General features: G+C 35.0%; 2 protein-coding genes across 7 annotated transcripts in view; both read left to right on the top strand.

Moving 5' to 3' along the window:
* Nucleotides 1–1,562: 1,562 nt before the first annotated feature.
* On the top strand, nucleotides 1,563–8,678 carry LOC128230191 (triple functional domain protein-like). 2 transcript variants are annotated; one of them, XM_052942254.1, is made up of 12 exons: nucleotides 1,563–1,666; nucleotides 2,458–2,548; nucleotides 2,805–2,905; nucleotides 3,280–3,390; nucleotides 4,642–4,758; nucleotides 5,089–5,205; nucleotides 5,494–5,651; nucleotides 5,902–6,148; nucleotides 6,612–6,734; nucleotides 6,956–7,147; nucleotides 7,948–8,183; nucleotides 8,432–8,678. In XM_052942254.1, the coding sequence occupies exons 4-12, from the start codon at nucleotides 3,292–3,294 to the stop codon at nucleotides 8,547–8,549; spliced, it is 1,407 nt and encodes a 468-aa protein (XP_052798214.1). In that variant the 5' UTR covers nucleotides 1,563–1,666; nucleotides 2,458–2,548; nucleotides 2,805–2,905; nucleotides 3,280–3,291; the 3' UTR covers nucleotides 8,550–8,678. The 2 variants fall into 2 exon arrangements, with proteins under 2 accessions (XP_052798214.1, XP_052798213.1); XM_052942253.1 differs by lacking the exon at nucleotides 2,458–2,548 and having other exon boundaries at nucleotides 1,600–1,666.
* Nucleotides 8,679–14,262: 5,584 nt separating this feature from the next.
* LOC128231131 (uncharacterized) overlaps nucleotides 14,263–18,251 on the top strand; it is a 74,125-nt gene continuing 70,136 nt past the window's right edge. For all 5 annotated transcript variants that reach the window (XM_052943559.1, XM_052943561.1, XM_052943558.1 and 2 more), the window contains exon 1: nucleotides 14,263–14,415. The gene's annotated coding sequence lies outside the window, so the exon portion shown is untranslated. The remainder of the gene's footprint in view (nucleotides 14,416–18,251) is intronic.

Below are 18,251 nucleotides of genomic sequence, written 5' to 3'. Positions count from 1 at the left end.
CTAAGGTGTCTTAATGGCCGTTACAACTCATAAACATTGTCAGCTGACGCCTAGTTGATTTTAGATATAAAAACATGAACATACATTTTATTTCGATTTAAGCAACAATACACAAATAATGAAATAAAATTCAATTACAATAATTTATTGATAGTACTAATTAGCTTTCTAATGCGCAAAATGTCAAAATCTACAGTAGATAAGGAAGTCCATTACAAAATATGTTTGACTGTACAGTATTAATGATATTGTCTCTTGTTTTAGAAGCTCTAGTGATATACAAAGCTAGTTTGTGCAATTGATGCTTATTTCTGACATCAATTGCATAAACTAGCAATGTATATCATTAAAGATACATGTACACTCTCACCCTCAAATTCGATTTACTACAATCAATACAATTGTTCCGATATACTTAAGGATGAATAAATGTCGAAAACAATTGTTCTTATAAAAGATACCGAGCGTAATTTAAAAGAAAGGTGCAGAAAACATCGTATTTCTACCTTGATACTATAGTAGATCACAGTAAATCTTTAAGCACTCACCAATCATTTAATATTTTGCGTTTTCAGCTATAAATATGCGCTTATCATCTTGTTTTCTTTAATTAATATTTTCCGTAAATGCATTATTTAGTAAGAAGTTAAAGGTGCATCACTCAAAATTGATGTTTTTTTATATTTAAGTTCAAAAACTGCTGTTTTATGCATTTTTCTTAAACCGTTTAGGCCATAAAACATTAATTTTCGAACGGAAATATGACAATCTACGATCTGACTTTTTGTCAGCAATCTTATATCGTTGGTTTGCAGATATTAACGCAAACATTTGCTCTTTCCAAGACAAAAAATAAAAAAAAGTTGTTAAAATGGTAAATCTGTGAGAGTGCAGCTTTAAAGCTACATATAGTATACAGGGAATAAAAACTAAAAGTGACACCCGTATTTAAAATCGATACATACACATGTATAAAACACATACATTTTGAGTAATAACCCTTTAAATACTTACTAAATAATGCATTTATGGAAAATGTTCATTACTGATAAGACTGTCACCGTATATTTAATCGCTGAAAACGCACACATATTAAATGACTGGTGGGTCCTAAAAATTTACAGTGATCAACTATCGTCTCATAATGTAGATATATCGTGTTTTCTGCACATCTTTTTCATATTAAACACGGTATCCTTCATAAGAACCATTATTTTCGATTTTAATTCATCCTTTGCGGTAAATTAATGCATTTATATTAATTGTGTTACATCTTATTTGGGAGTAAGAGTGCATCTTTAAAGGACATTTTCAGTAACGATAAGCCGCGTTGGAGCTTAATTCCCAGGTTGAACTAATACAATTAATGAAACTACATATGACAAATGAAAACTATTGGATTTGTATAATAATGTACTTAAAAAAACGAGTAACCCTCCGTATAATACAGTGGTTGTGATCATTATATGTATTGAACTGTGTTTATATCGCATTAGCAAGGATAAATACAAATATTTATGTAAATCTTAATCGAGATTGAAATAAGCATGGTCATTGAGCCCAAAGAAGTATTTTATCGATGTATGAACTAATATTTAAATTCAGTGAAAAGAAATGGAGAATGTGAATGAAATTGTGCTTGAATCCGGTCTTGTTATACTATCAGGTAATTTTTATCATTCATCTCATTGATATAATAATAATAATAATAATAATAATAATAATAATAATAATAATAATAATAATAATAATAATAATAATAACTACTACTACTACTACTACTACTACTACTACTACTACTACTACTACTACTACTACTACTACTACTACTACTACTACTACTACTACTACTACTACTACTACCTACCACTACTACTAATAATAATAATAATAATAGAAATAATAATAATAATAATAATAATAATAATAATAATAATAATTTATAATAATAATAATAATAATAATAATAATAATAATAATAATAATAATAATAAATAAATAAATAATAATAATAATAATAATAATAATAATAATAATAATAATAATAATAAATAATAATTAATGATAATAATAATAATAATAATAATAATAATAATTACGATTACTTTTTAATATAGTGCACACGTATGTGAAAGAAATTTTTCGAAGATTTATTAATTATTCATCGTCGTGCCACGTTTCTTTTTTGCTGTCGTTTGTTTTTGGTTCTTTGTGCCACAAAATAGGCTCAAAGTTGATTAAATTATGACTACTGGGTTTGTCCCTGTAGTTTCGATCCTATACGTATATCCTTAAACGGCGAGCGCAACTCTGATTTCCTTCCAGCCAGATTCCGCAGACCTCATTGACATTTCAACAGCCGGCGTGCTGCAGTTCTAATTGTTTCTGTTATAAATATATGCTGCAGGACTTATTGTTTCTCCTGTATTACTTTAAACTCATATCCTTAATCTTCAGGAGGGTGGAGCAAGTCTGGTTTCCCGCTGATCACGTTTGAACCAGACGCTGCAGATTTCCTGGTCATTTACATAGACGGCGACTTACTGCAGTACTGATAGTTTTTATATATTCGCTTTAGACATATACACCATGGACCTATAAACCATGGTGTATAGGTCCGTGTATACTCGTATCCTTAAATCCTTAAGCTTCAATATTTAGAAGGTATGTGCAAGTCCGGTTCACCGCTGAACACGTTTACACCAGACACTGCAGACCTTTTGTTAATTTATTCAGCCCGGGACATACTGCAGTACTGTATATATATATATAGTAATTACTTTACAAAATGCCTTAAACTTCAGGAGGTAGGTGCAAGTACGGTTCTCCACTGATAACGTTTCCACCAGACGCTGCAGACCTCTTGGACATTTACCTAGCGCGTGACGTGCTGCAGTACTTACAGGTATTTTGTAAGAATACTACTTTCTCGTCGTTATTTTCATCTTCGTATTTGATAGGTGATATTGGTGTTAAACATTTATCCTAAAACGACTAAAACCATACATTGTTTTAGTTGCAGGCCTGGTAGCATATCAATTATGTCGGTTACAGAATTTATGATGATATCGAGTTGAATCAATTGAATACATGTACTAATATTTTGGAGATGAATGTTCATGCCTTTGTAGTTAGTATGAAAGACATATATATTTTTGTTTTAAAATCAAATTTTTCATTACCGTGGTTTTGCATTTTGTGACAAATTAATCATAACAATTTAAAACATTTCTTAAACTCTTTACAATGTATCTTTTTGGGCTCATTGATTTGTTGTAGGTTCTTGTCGAGATGGTCCGTGGCGAGAAGGTGTCTGTTGTTGCAGATATCACTTCTGATTGGCCAGAGGAGTGCATCAACAAACTAGCCGATTTGTTGAACGAACTGCAGGTACTATAACATAAAGTTGAAATTGTATAATGTTTGATTATATTTATATACCACTTTGGTGTATGTAATTTCATGTGGGCCAATGCCAATCGGGGATTTAAAAAAAGAAGATTTATTTTACGTAAATATATATTGACAGAAAATGCACCAAAATGTAGCTTTATAGAGTATATTTTAGTCATTTTGTTTTTCCATCAAGACTAACTTGTTCAACAAGTGTCAGTAGTAAAAAGGTAGCATTTTTACTTGAGGGTTATGTGGGCCAATGCTAATTGAGGATTTCTTTTTAATTTTCTGTTGATTAATTTCATGTAGAATGATTCTGTCGAATGCACCAGCAAATACAAAGTACGTTAGAGTCCAATTTGGACCATCTACAAAAATCTGTATCGCTAGAACTGAACTGTTACATATACATGTACTGAGTTAACCTGAGTAGTTTGTTTGGTTTGAGTCAACTCCTGTTTTTGCTGGTTGTTCCAAAGTGGTCACCCAACGTCAATTAAGAACGATATTTTAATGTATTTTTAGTTTGTCCTGGTTGTTTTGTCGCTTTGCGTGTCTCTCGTTTAGTTTCTGCAAGGTCAAAAATATATCTAAAAATATATTTAGCTTCTCAGCCACTTTTATTAAAAAACGAATTAAACAGATTAATTGAATTTATCACCCAACCCTCTTTTTCCCTTTGCCTCCAATCCTTTCCTCACAACTTCTAACAGCCATGACACCCTCAGCCACACATCTTCCTCTCTCTTCCAAACCCTCACCCCCAACGTCCGTCCGTCATCTTTTCTCTCACATACTATCTTCTGTTGTTTCTTTGTCCACTACGTCTGTATCTCTTTCCACCATCTCTCCTCTCTTCACCCCATTCTCTCTTCATTCTTTTCTTTTTCATCCCCTCTCTCACTCTCCTTCCCTATCAATAATTCCACAGCCTTAGCACGTCCTCTTTCAATCATTATCGTCACTCCCCTGCTATATTGATGATGATGTGACGAGGGAAAGTTCGCATAGAGCAAAATCCTAAAGACTTTTAAGAAGAGGTCATATCGGCGACCAATTTGCCCATGTGACTGGGATCAAATTTAAAGAACCTTTGATTTATCATTGTGCTGTGTAAGTGTTTGTTGCTGGTCGATGCAAGTGTATGACTTGTCTGGTTGCGTTCAACATTTTGTTATATACTGTAAATGTGTAGAACTTTCACATATCGCATATGACAGTAGATCAGCAGGCTGTTTTTTTCAGGCCAGCGTAAGTGGATGCATAAAGGCCGTTTACCTAGTCAAACCGAGGGGGAAGGAACTATTTAGCAATGGGTTGTCAGTGTTCAGACCTTCAGGAAGTTCAACTTTACAACATGAAGTAAGTGTCCATTTATAATGTATGGACTTTTGATTTCAATTTAGTGACGTTGCGGACATCACAGCGGTTGTAACTACCCGCATTGATGTTTTCAACGTTGTCTGTCTCTCATTTTGTGCCAGTTTATCCTTCACCGTGTGCCTCTTAACAACCTCTTCGTTATAGCTTTAGGTACTGTGCTTGTCAGTGTAGTTTCCTTTGTAATAGTAAAGTGTTTTTGTTTGTGTTTGGCGTGTATAGTCCGTGTCTGTATTATCGCTGTTGTGTATGATATTGGTGACATATAACTAGCCTTGTGAATGTTTGTACGAGTGCTACTTGTCATTTTAGATAATCCGTGTTGACTCCCGAAAGGAACTGTACAATTTCATCGACAGGGAGCAGCTTACTGTGGACTATGGTGGTTCTTTCAAATACAACCACAGGGCAGCTATTGAATTTTACAAGGTTTTATCTTTTATTAATTTTCCAGATTGCATTATGATGAATGACTTTTTATAAAATATATGTCAGCAAATTATAAAAATAACATTTATGTATACATGTACTTCTTTCAATGGTTTTAATAAGGTTTTACGCATGTTTTTTTCCCCTTTTACTCTGACATAATTGATCTATAATCCATCTAAATAATAGAAAATGATTCAACGTATCACCTATAGCCTTTTATATTTAAACGAATTGCATTCTGAAAGGGAAATGCGCTTATAGTAACGGTTGGTTTCTACCTTTCAGACGTATATACCGGTTTTGAAAATGGCTGGTGGTTTGTTGTACAGCCTAGCAAATCTTGTTTACACCCTACAGACTCTGCAAGTAGATTTTGCCACTCTTCAAGAATTTGATGAGTCAAGAGTAGAAGATAAAGTGTTTAAATTTAATAATGTCATCAGGTACGTCTTAATTTGCTGTTTTGCGCGAATAACTTTCTTCTAAATGTGCTGTTTTGCGCGAAGAACTTTCTTCTAAAGTTAATTGATATTAATGGTTTCTGTGACTATGAGTTTTTTATGAATAATTGACTGGACACGATACAGTTATTTTCAGCTTACCTTAACAAAACAGATAACATCAGTATTTTTCATCTGTTTATGGCGGAAATATTTGCTGCTTTGTTGTATTTCATTTCCAAATGTCTTGCAGTGACCTCGAAATTGAAAAGAAAATAGAAGACTACCAGGAAACATTAGAAAAATTAGAACACCCAGACTTCGATCCAATTCTTATGAAAATAGACAAACAGGTAATCTTGCAATCAGCGAAGGAGCTTTCAATTAACTGTGAAAGACTACAGCAAGTTAACATAATGGTTGGAGAAAAGTTTGATCACGTTCAAAAGATGGCTGGAAAGTTCGGCCTTTTGAAAGACTGCCATGATAATACTAATGAGGTATGATGTTGTACTAAATGTTGATAAAGCAATTTATTTGGAGTTATCGTGGTCTAGTTATAAAGGTATCCGCTTTTCAACCAATAGGTTGTGGGTTCGATTTCAATCAGGGGTATTTTCTCATGGTCTCTCAAAAGAGGATACTCGTATCGGTTTCTAACTTTCTACCTAGGAAACAAAATCGAGAGTGGTTCATATAAGCCTTCAACTGTTTCACAATTAAGCTAAAATAAATAAGTATACAATAAACTATAGCTAGGTCTTGTTTGTAATATCACATGCGTCTTTTACGTTCAACTTAAGTTTTGCTTTTGTTGTCTTAAACAAGCATATTTGTAAACAGCTGAGCTCGTTCCTGTGATTTCCATTGAATTCGTAACATTAAACAAAGTCATGGTAGGGTTTTGTTGTCTGAGTTTGTCCTTGATTACATATATAAAAATTTGAGAACTTCTTTTTTCAGGTTTTGGAAACGATTGATCTGTTGGTTCAGCAGACTGAAAATTTAACGATAAATGGTTCGAATGCTAGCGAAGCATACTCACTAAGGCAACAATTTGTAACAGATATTCTTGGACCGACAAAGGTTTAGTTTTTAATATTTATTTCACATGCGTATGTTATAAGTATACAAATGAAAACAATTGTATATTGTAATATAAATGTTAACGACTCAGTGGCTTTTATCGAATGTATTAATTTTAGAACCTTTATTTTTTTTTAAATACCTCTTGTTATTTAACTCATTATAATTAAACAGATGACAACATATATTATACACGTGCACTGTTTACAAATCTCTTTCAGGAAATTATGGACTGTTCAGCATCAATTCTAGAAGATTTAGCAATCGATTCAAATAAATCAGAACACTTATATGCTATTGCAAAAGACATTTCCAATAATCTGACAGAAAACTTGCATCCATTTACGGACAAAATCAATAAACTGAACGAATTATATACTCGGATACACCTGTTCCACGTCATTTTTGAAAAGGTAAAGTTTCATTTATTACAGGCTCACATACTACATGTATTTGTAAATGTATTAGAAAACAGATCCCAGGAGACATACAGTAAATCAAAAGTATGAACTAGCAGTCTTGATGTGACTTTCCGATGCTAACAATAAACAGTTTGATAAGATTTACCTTTTACGTTTTTTAGGATTGTTGGGATAAGAGTGAGGTTTGTGCAAGTAAACTGGTTTAAACCAGTAAATTTACATTTTACTGTTTGCTGTTTGTGGAGTTTTGTGCTATTCTTTTATGTTTCTTGTTTGTGATTTTTTGTTTTTGTGTTCATTGTCTTTAGCGTTTACCCAGTACCATTAAACCGGGTTTATGTTTAAAGCTTAAACTGTTTGGTACTGAGCTTGTTTCTGTAGTTTTTCACTTTTCACAAAACTGCAATTATCAAACTTTGGATCCTGAATGCAATTGATGGCGGAGTATGTTCGATGGCAGCAACAGTAATTTCAAAATGTCAATTTCCCAACACCGAAGGAAGCGGCACTTACTACATTACGCACAAGTCCTAGAAGTATATTGTGACTAATGACTTTGCAATACAAAGATCCTCAACTGCCAGGCCCTAGTTTCACCAAAAATACTTAAATATCGTATCAATAACAAACTTATTCGTTATAAGTAAAGTGATTTCAGGGGAGAACTAGTCCTTTACAAGTTTGCACGAAATAACTCTGTAATACTCACTTGAGAAAACAAAACAAAACAGTTTCTGTTTCTTAGGCCAAAAACGTAACAACAGGAGTAATGAGAATAATTTGTTTTGCAGACTAACCGCTGGGGAAAGAAAGTGACTAAATTTCTTAACAATGCCTTCTCATGTCTACAACATGAAGATATTCAGTGCTATTTTGTTGTTCTTCCCAGTAATTGGGAGACCCTTTTGCAAGTATTTTACCATAAACATCCACCGCCACTGAGAACGCATTTGCACCTACTGGACCAATTTGTTCCCGAAGGTATACACATTGATCACAGAATACAAGCTGAAACTCTTGCGGAAAGGTAATTTAGCTTTTGTCTAGTTACGTTCAAATTATAAATACGTAACACAATCTGCTTAATTCAGTCTAATCCATATATACACAACAAAGGAAAATGGTCCTATCATCACTTTTCTATCGTCAGTTATATTATATATGGTTACATTTGAGTCCCGATCTAAGCAATAACGTTCGACATAAACTTCCCAACTGTGTCATGCTTAGTAAGACCGGTCGCAATATTAGTATTTTTCTTCTTTTCTTTTTCAGGGTTTCGTTTATTTTGCACATGCTTGAAAAAGACAATATCAAGAAGGAAGACATTGTTACTATCAAAAGCTGGGCATTAGGCGACACTATGACATCGTTGGAAGTTTCTCTTGTTTGATGTAAAAGACTCACAAAAGTTCCACAAATTAAATGCTATATTTATGTTCTTCATATTATGATGGTTTGCAGTTTCACAAAAGGTTACAAACAAAACAACTAGGAAAATCCACACAGACTTAAAATTACAGTGAAACATTTATAAAGCAACACAATAACTTCAACCACGAGAGCGTGGTGTTGTAATTGTTTTGTAACATATTTTTGTATGATATTCGGCCACATGGGTCTATGATCTTCTGGTAAATAAATGATCTGTTCTGTTCATATTATCAAAATTACCGTGCAATACAGTACTATTGAGAGCAATGTGCGGATATTGAAAGTTCGTTGTTAATTACAACTTTGATTGTTACCCTAATTCACTGGATGCTCAAACTAGTTGTATACATGTACAGTTGCTCAAAGTTTTGAAAATAAATGTTGTTGTGACCATCCTTCAAGTCGATCATTGTTCATCATTTTTGCATTTCTCGGATATGTGCATTGTAAAACACCAGCGGGTTCGAACTCAAAAGCTATGTTGATACTTTAACAGATAAATGCGTTAAAAGAAATTTAATGTGGCATGCAAAGAATGCGTGTGTTGTATAATCACATTATCTTTTCGACGGGGTTAAAAAAGGATATACACGTATGTAGAGTTAGGACCGTGGGTCCGACTCCAGGACGATCGATTATCCTAGAGCTGGGTATCAACTGTTTTGGTCTCAGATGAAGTCATTGGCAACGGCTCACCCGGTATTTCACAACCAGTATCCCATGTATAAACTTATATTTTAGGTTAATTAATATTTGAATGTGACCAATGCAACGCATGCTAAATATCTATCTCTTATATTCTCTAAAGGTAAGCAAATCATTTATTTCGTAACTAAGGTTTTCATTGCAAATATATATAATGGAGTTTTTTATTCATGTTTTGACGGTTGTCTGGTATGCAGTACAAAACTGGGTAAAAAAATGACAATCCAGCTAAATATATTAAACTTTATAAATGTGATCTTCAGGTCAAATACATGAATTGTGAATAAAAAATGTTTAAAAACACGTTAGTTATATAAAAGAAATCATCATTTACTGCGAGCAGATTCGAACAAGTACCTGTAGTGGTATGTATGCCATTATGTCTGCACGCACTAAATGCTCTAATTGTGTTTTTCTGATATGCAAAAAGGCAAAAGGATGAGTATCAAGTTAGCGATGCGGGTCCGACGTCGGAACAATGACTTGCACCCGACGCCGGGGATCAGCTGCTTTAGTCTCAGATGAAAGATAAATTGATATCAGTATTCCACAACGCTACGGCTCACCCACTGTTTCACAATCATTATTGTATATATAAACCTACTACTTAGTATGTTGATCAATAGTGCATGGTGAAAGATATAAATAGAAAATGACGCACTCTATCAATAGTCAAGTATAAATTATTGATACGGCCATAATACGGTAAATAACTTTCATTCTCCGTATGTCTGCTTTATATTTCCATTCTAGCTCATTTATGGTTTATAAACTAGAGTTATTGTCACTAGTTCTATATATTTTTCAAGCTAAACCCAGCCACCGTTGAATCTTGAAACTCAACTGTATTTAACTGGTTCGGATTAAACGTCAGCTATCCACAGTCCGCGCAATCAGATACTACTAGGTATATTTCATGTGTCCGCGTCCGCTTGCGTGTCCGATCAGTAAACATTTGTATCGGTAAGAGTGGAAAACAAGTGCGCCCTTTGAAAAAAACAAACTTATGATTATCGGCTGATATTTCTACTTATAAATATGATGTTCAGTTGTTGTTGTTGTTATCTTACATATAGAGAGTGTGGTTTCCGATTTAAAATGGGATTGCGGACGACGGATGCGAACAGCCTACACATGGAATATTGGTCTAAAGCTCAGTTTTTCTGCTTTGTTGGCAGTGACGGAGCCAAAAACGACGTGCATAACATTTAAAATAAAATATGTTTGACAACATTTCTATTGCAATGAAAAATTGTCTTATATATACAATATTTATTCTGTTGTGAATATTAGTGTATTGCTTAACATAAACGTATTCAACCGAGTGCCCGTCTGTCAGTGGGTATTTCGCCCCTAATCTCGGTACACCCTCTAGATGACGGGGCAGGTAGTAGTGATCAGTCACTTGCTCATTTATGCTGGCTTCCAAGTTGGTTCCATGCGTAATAGCCAGAGTAACCTGGACGCTCTCTCTGCAGCTCTCCAAAGAGCGTGGATGGCGGTATATCTTGCTCGTCCCTTGATGTCCACGGCTCCCAGCATTTTCCACACTGACTGTGAAGGAAAGCCTCCACATCCAACTTCCACGGTTCCAACCCCTCTCTCTACATTTGTTTACCAAGTCTTGGTAGTTCCCCTTCTTCAACCGACCAAATAACTGTCTTGCCGAAGTTTGGCATGGGCCAGTCTCCTCGGGAAACTTCAACTTTTCCCCCAGGTCTACCAACAAATCCCAGTTTTAAGATTTTTTCCGGGTGCCCCTATACGTTGATGTTGTTCGCTACTTCTCCCTTTGTCTAACAAAGCTAAACGCTGGGGTCCTGTCTGTTTCAATGGTCTCTCTTTCCTGCTCTCATTTTCTAAGGTGTTTGCCATTTCTCTTAGAACCTGGTCGTGGCGCAATGTATACCGCCCTTGCGCAAGAGCTGTTGGGCAAAAAGATGTATATGCCGAAGCGATCCTAAATATTCACACACAGAGAAGGAAGGGTCTTCTGATAACGTCCACTGCTTGCAGATTAGCTGGAGTGGGTAACATGTCATACAAGGACCTGAGAAGAAAACTCAGTTGAAGTGACTCATACTTCCACAGCCCCTGCCATGTGATCTTCCTCTCAGGTAAGTTTTACAGCTTCGTCCAATTCCACTGGGGTCCAAGTTGTATCGCCTTTGCTGACCGTGCCTCTTCTTCTGCTCTCCGAACTTCTCCCTGAGCCATTGTTCTCTTCTCGACAGTATCAAAGTTTTCCCAACATTGCTAATGACTGATTCCCAAACCTCTTCTACCCTTGTTTGTAGTGCAAACAATGTCCTTGTGTTTAAGGCTGCTTGCCAGATCTACAGCCTTGCTCACTGACCATTTCTTCTCATTCTAACTTCCATTCCTGCCCCGCTAATCTTTCCATCTCTCGAGTCTCTGGGTGTTAGTAGCAGACGTGTTTTAACAACCTTGTACTCCTCGACGAGGGAGCTGATGGGTATCTGTAGTTTTGTTGACTTGCCATAGAGGCCAATATTGGTAAATGAAGGCGGAAGTCCGAAGCACATCCACATATGCTTGCTAATTGACTGATCCAATGTTTCGATTGTGCTGATGGGGCTTTCGTTGACCATTAATGGCCAGATGAGTCTAGGAAAGAGACCATACTGGAGGATCCATGTCTTGAACTTTCCAGACAGTTCTGATTTGCCTATCTTCCTCAGCCCCTCTTCTGTTGTTTTAACCTGTCTTGGCTGCGAGTGTCCTTAGTGTGAAATCAAACCACTTCCCTAAACACTTGACTGGGTAAATTGTTGACAAGTGAAGGGATTTCGTCATCTTGTATGTGCAGCTTGAACTTATCAGTCACCTTGCCTTTCCTTACTACCAGACACCTTGACTTAAAATTACTGGTTAGAACAGCATCCGTGCCCATGACACAGTTTCATCAAGTGCTTTGATGATCCATCTTGCCTTGATATGGGTTTCTGTGGTGACCGTCATGTCATCCATGAATCCCCTGTTTAATGGGAGCTGGACCCCAGTGTTTGAAAGTGGGCCTCTTTAATTCAATCTCTGCTGCTTTGATAATCATGTTCATGCACATGGCAAATAAGAAGACTGTTACAATTCCTTTCTCGATTGGTAAGCAGTTTGTTGTGAAGTTGCCACATGCGAACATAAGGTTGATGTTGCTAAAGTAGCTCATGATCAGGTAACTAGCCTTGTCTGGTATGTGTAAATGATGTAGTGCCACCTTGATTAGCTGGTGGGGTAAACTGGGTAAAACCATGACAATGCAGCAAACTAGTTATTTTAACACATGTGATCTATTCAGATCAAATACATGAGTTGTGAACAAAAATGTAAAAAAAAAACATAAATGTATAAAAAGAAATCATCATTTACTGCGAGCAGATTCGAGCAAGTACCTGTAGTGGTATGTATGCCATTATGTCTGCACGCACTAAATGCTCTAATTGTGTTTTCCTGATATGCAAAAAGGCAAAAGGATGAGTATCAAGTTAGCGATGCGGGTCCGACGTCGGAACAATGACTTGCACCCGACGCCGGGGATCAGCTGCTTTAGTCTCAGATGAAAGATAAATTGATATCAGTATTCCACAACGCTACGGCTCACCCACTATTTCACAATCATTATTGCATATATAAACCTACTACTTAGTATGCTGACCAATAGTGCGCAGTGAAAGATATAAATAGAAAATGACGCACCTATAAATAGTCAAGTATAAATTATTGATACGGCCATGATACGGTAAAGAACTTTCATTCTCCGTATGTCTGCTTTATATTTCCATTCTAGCTCATTTATGGTTTATAAACCAGAGTTATTGTCACTAGTTCTATATATTTTTCAAGCTAAACCCAGTCGCCGTTAAATCGTATTTACCTGGTTCGGTTTTAACGTCTGCTGTCCGCGTAGTTAAATAGATATTGTTAGATATATGTCTTATGTGTCCACGTCCGCTGGCGCGTCCGATCATTAAGCAAGTTCATTGGACAATTGCATATCGAACATTGGTATCAGTAGGTGTGAACAACAATAACAACCTTTGAAAAAAAAACTTTTTAACGATCGGATGATATGTCTTCTTAGTAATGCGGTGTCCTGCTGTTGTTTTTGTTTTCTTATTTACGAAGAGTGTGGTTTCCGATTTAAAATGCGGATTCGAACGACGGATTTGAACGACGGATTCGAACAGCGTACACATTGAATTCTGGTCTGAGGCTCGCCGGTTTTTATGCAGCGTTGGTAATGACGGAGCAGAAAACGACGTGCACACATTTAAAATGAAATATGCTTGATTTTTTTTCATTGCAATGAGATGTGGTATTTTTAACTATATTCATTCCGACAACATTCACAGATGAAGTCCACTAATATGTCAAAAATATGCATCAAGTTCTGTCTCTTGAAGGACCGAAAATGAATAAATAAGAAAATTATGCTAATGGTATTTTCTCTTTCGTACAACTGACCGTATGTATCTGTAAGCAAGGGGACATTGGCATAAATTGTTAAACATACGATGAATCGTTATATACTGCAATTATTTATGTGTGTGCTTTGTTTGCTTTGTGTTTTGCCTTTTTGAACGTGTATATTCGTTTTATACTATGCTAAGGCACGTTGAAAAATTGCATATCATATATTATATGTGTGGTACGAATCGGACATACACTGACTAAATGTTTTTCAGTACCGTCTCTTTACATTTTTAAACGTAGGTCATTCAAAAATACCGTTTATTGGATTTATATTTAAAATCTATTTAAAGTGACTTAGGGTATACATTTGTTCTATTGTGCTTATTCTTGGATGTTACCTAGTTGCATCTGGGCCGATATGACCAATATTTATCTACTTCATATACAAAAGCGATTATTAATTCGATAAATGTTAGCGGAACCGGAAATGTTAGTCACGTGACATTTAAGCGTCAACAATGGTGGACATGTCAACAATTGTTTCCATGCTTTAATGGATTTTAGATAAAACTGATTTCTAGAACGAAACATGAATGACATATTGAAATAATTCTGATGCTTGTTATCTCTTGATCCTGTCTACAGTTAGCAATCAGTAAAGGTTTTAACATAAGTGTAATTACGTGCAGGTACTTGTGTTTTCTTATTAATTGCCAATTAATTTTGTGTTTATCTAAGACTGTGAGCTCTGTTTTTTTATTTCCTTATTTACAAATGTCAATCTTTATGTTAAGTGTTAAGTTCCTGCATTTTCATTGCTGTACATTTAAAGACAAGTGAATTTCGGTCTCAAACTGAAAAAAAACCACTAACTCTTTTATGCGTTCTACCTGGGAGTAAGATTACATGTATTATTGGTCCCAGGTTCTACCTATGGAGATTACCCACACACACTCTACACCATATTGGGCTCAAACTCAAAAACACTAGAAAAGTTCTGTTGTATGGCACTCTATATATACCTAGTGAGATGATCGTGTACATTACATTCCTCCACTATTGGAACCATCTTTACTGTGCCATCTCTAGAATTTCCTTATTTCTAACAGGGATGGGGGTGGGGAGAGTCTGTTTCCCTGCTTGTTCTATAAAGGGGGTGGGGATTTACATTTGTTGAGGTAAGAGTTACCTCCCTAATCTTTTAAACAAGAATAATAATTAATAATATCATACATGCCATATTTTCTGGAGACCATTCAGGGGGATTTGTTCAAAAGGCTGAAAATTCAGGGGGATTTGGGTTGTATTCAGGGGGATTTTTTTAGCAGGTCTAAGTTGGCGAAATTTTAAAGTATTTTTAGACGCAAGTACGAAAAAAATGTATTCACATATAGTTTGCTTTGAAAACCTCTTAACTTTTTCATTATACAGAATTATTTTATGTCATGATTTATCATATTCTTATGATACGCTGTCATGTCATACTGTAATGCACTTGCAAGACAAAATATGTCATGGGAAAAATATGTTTTCGAGACAATTAAATTAAATTTACCTTCCTCCAAAGTCTTTTAAAAAATTGTGCTTAATTATATCAGCTTAATGACTTTCAGACAATAAGAGAATAGAATAAATATTATTAATTTCTTCCTTCCAAAAAAGTAATATTTCTTTGCCTTTGATAATTACTACAAATTAATTGATCACTTGTTGTAAAAGTTTCCTTTTGGCATTTTACCCTTGTGGAGTTGTTAGTTGTTTCTTTACATTCGGTTTCACTCACATACTGTGGTTTCACTTACTTTGTCATTATTGCCTGATGTAAAATTTCTAAAAAAAAAAAAAAAAAAAAAAAATTTTTTTTTTTTTTTATATAAATTCCGGGGGATTTTTATCTCCCGCCGGGAGACCGGGAAATGGATCGAAATTCCGGGGGATTTTTCCCCCCGCCGGGGGATATGGCATGTATGTAATATTCAAGGTGCGTCTGTCTCATTATTATACACCAGTCAATTGTAAGGCCCCCAGGTCGGGGGGTATACCGGGGATAGCCGGGGAAATTGGCCGTGTTTTTACCTTTCAGGTGGCCGCACAGTGCTGGGTGAATGCGGTGGTTTTGTCTTCGCGCCAAATATAGCGGGAAATGGGCCTTACCTAGGGTACCTGGGGTGCTGGGGCATTTGGCGGGGATTTTACCAGCGGTTCGTCCGCGCAGGGCGGGATTTTTCCCAGGCTTTGCTGGCCCGAAAGTCAAAGTCCCTGCTATTCCCCAGACCTGGGAGGGCCGTGGTTACAATTGACTAGTGCATTAACCAGTGTTCATGTAAACAGTTTTTTAAATTACACTGACTGGAAAGTTAACAGTATCTATGATCTTCACACTCATGTTACAAAAATAATCTTTGAAAAAATAGGGTAACTTCCTTATTCATCCTAGAAAAGACACAGCTCATGAACACTGCCATGCCAATCTCCATTGTGCACAAATCTTTATTATAATTCATGAGTTGTTCTTTTAATGAGAATATTTTATACTCAACAGGCTAAATGCTATACATCAGTGCTGTCTTTCTAGTGATTTTGGGACAAAAATGTGACCGCATTATCTATTTGTGTGAAAATTCTTGTTAATGACAAATTTAAGTTCAAGTTTGATTACAAGTTCAAAATTTATTTTCAGAGAACATCAAGTTCAACTATAATTACATGAAATGCATATACGGTAGTAATTATTTAAAAGTATTGCATTTATACATATATACAAAATACTAACTCATTTTAAGATAAATGAAAGAAAAGGTACTTTATATCATAAAATGAAAGCTAACTATTATTAATATCACACGTAATACTATTTATGTATTAACTATAAAATATTTCTATGACAATGCTTAATTAAGTTAGCTTAAAACATACATTCTGTACTATGATATACAAGCACATAGTACATGACAGGTTTGATTAGTTAGGATCAACATGATTTTTTCCTCTGCAATATACTATCACTAGAATGTACATTTATACTAAACAGTAAACAACATTTAATGAAAAATATCATTTGCATTTCTTTTTTGCCGACAAAATTTCCCCTTTAGAGGAGCCCAGTCCCCTGAGAGCCAGAACATATATAATTATATCTTAAACAGGATCTATAGAACACCTACAACAATTTGGTTGTTCAACTTTGCCTGCTTTTCAAAGAAAAATGTTCACAAAGTATTTGCATAGTGCTAGTTCTATGGGGTTGGCATCTTACTGGGCTACTCTTGTTTGTTGAAAATTTGAGAAGCCCAAACTATTCTGGATTGAAAATTGTAGAATTAACTTTTAAGATTACCTCAGGCATGTTAAACAGTATATAAATTTGTACCATATTTAAATAGAGAGTCATTTCTTTCTTTTGGTTTATGCATTAACTAGTATTAGAACCGTTAACCATATAACAAAGCTCTTACTGTGCAATAAGTACCATGTGGATAAGTTACAAAGATATTTCAATATACACATGATAATTTTTGTGCTAATCTAAGGTTTTTGCTAGAGGGTAACGGTAGGGTGCTGCACCCTCCTGCCTTCAGTGAATTTAATGTCTAAGGTAATGAAATATTTCATTTGTTTTTATTAAAACTTATAATATGATTATGAATTCAAACGTACATTACAAATTTGGAGGTCGAAACCTAATGTTACTTCAAATTTCTAACATGTTCTATGAAATTCATAATGCTTTATAATTATTCACTGTCCAGCACAATGTGCCCTTTCGGGCCTCCTTAGCCTGTCCCTTTTCTGTGGCATCATTTCCTTTTTAAAACCTGGCTAAAACACTAGCTACCCTATGAGTAGTAGGTGCAGTATCTATTGTGTTAGTTTAACTGTTAGAACATCGCAAATATTAGAAACGTAGTAAATTTATTATCTGGTCAATTATGTGATAGTAAACAGCTTTGATGTAAAATAGCTTGAACGTTTACAATTCATGTAAGTAAATATTATGAAAAATGATCTGAAGATAAATGATAACATTTTGACACCTGCACAAGAGTTGATCACTTTTTATCAGGACACATTTAACAATTCACATGATAATCACGGTCAAGTGGTCCAAATGTAATCTTATTATGTTCCGCCCAAATTTCTTCATAATGTATCATATGACTGTATGAAATTTGGTTCTTTGTTTCAAGTAACACACATTGAAGTATAATTTTGTGTATTATGTTAATTAACCACTCTAAATCCCAATTTCCCTAATTTCAATGCTTTAAATAAGTCAATTAGAGCTGTTAATATTTTGCGCACTCTATCTTGTTTTTTGGTGTATGTGACTGAGTTAAAGATCCACATAGTACCTGAGTTTCAACAATAAATTATAAGCTTGTTATAATTCACGCATTACAAATTAAACAAAATTATTTTTCTCCCTTGGAATAAACTTGTTTATTTTGTAATGCATGAACTAAACCTGCTAATAGATTATTCTGTATTAGCTATGACTATGTATAAGCTTCTATTAAGGATTGAT

The sequence above is a fragment of the Mya arenaria genome, chromosome 4 (assembly GCF_026914265.1).
Source record: "Mya arenaria isolate MELC-2E11 chromosome 4, ASM2691426v1".
Lineage (NCBI taxonomy): Eukaryota > Metazoa > Mollusca > Bivalvia > Myida > Myidae > Mya > Mya arenaria.
Note: the sequence above shows the minus strand (reverse complement) of the source record. Positions and strands in the feature narration are given on the sequence as shown.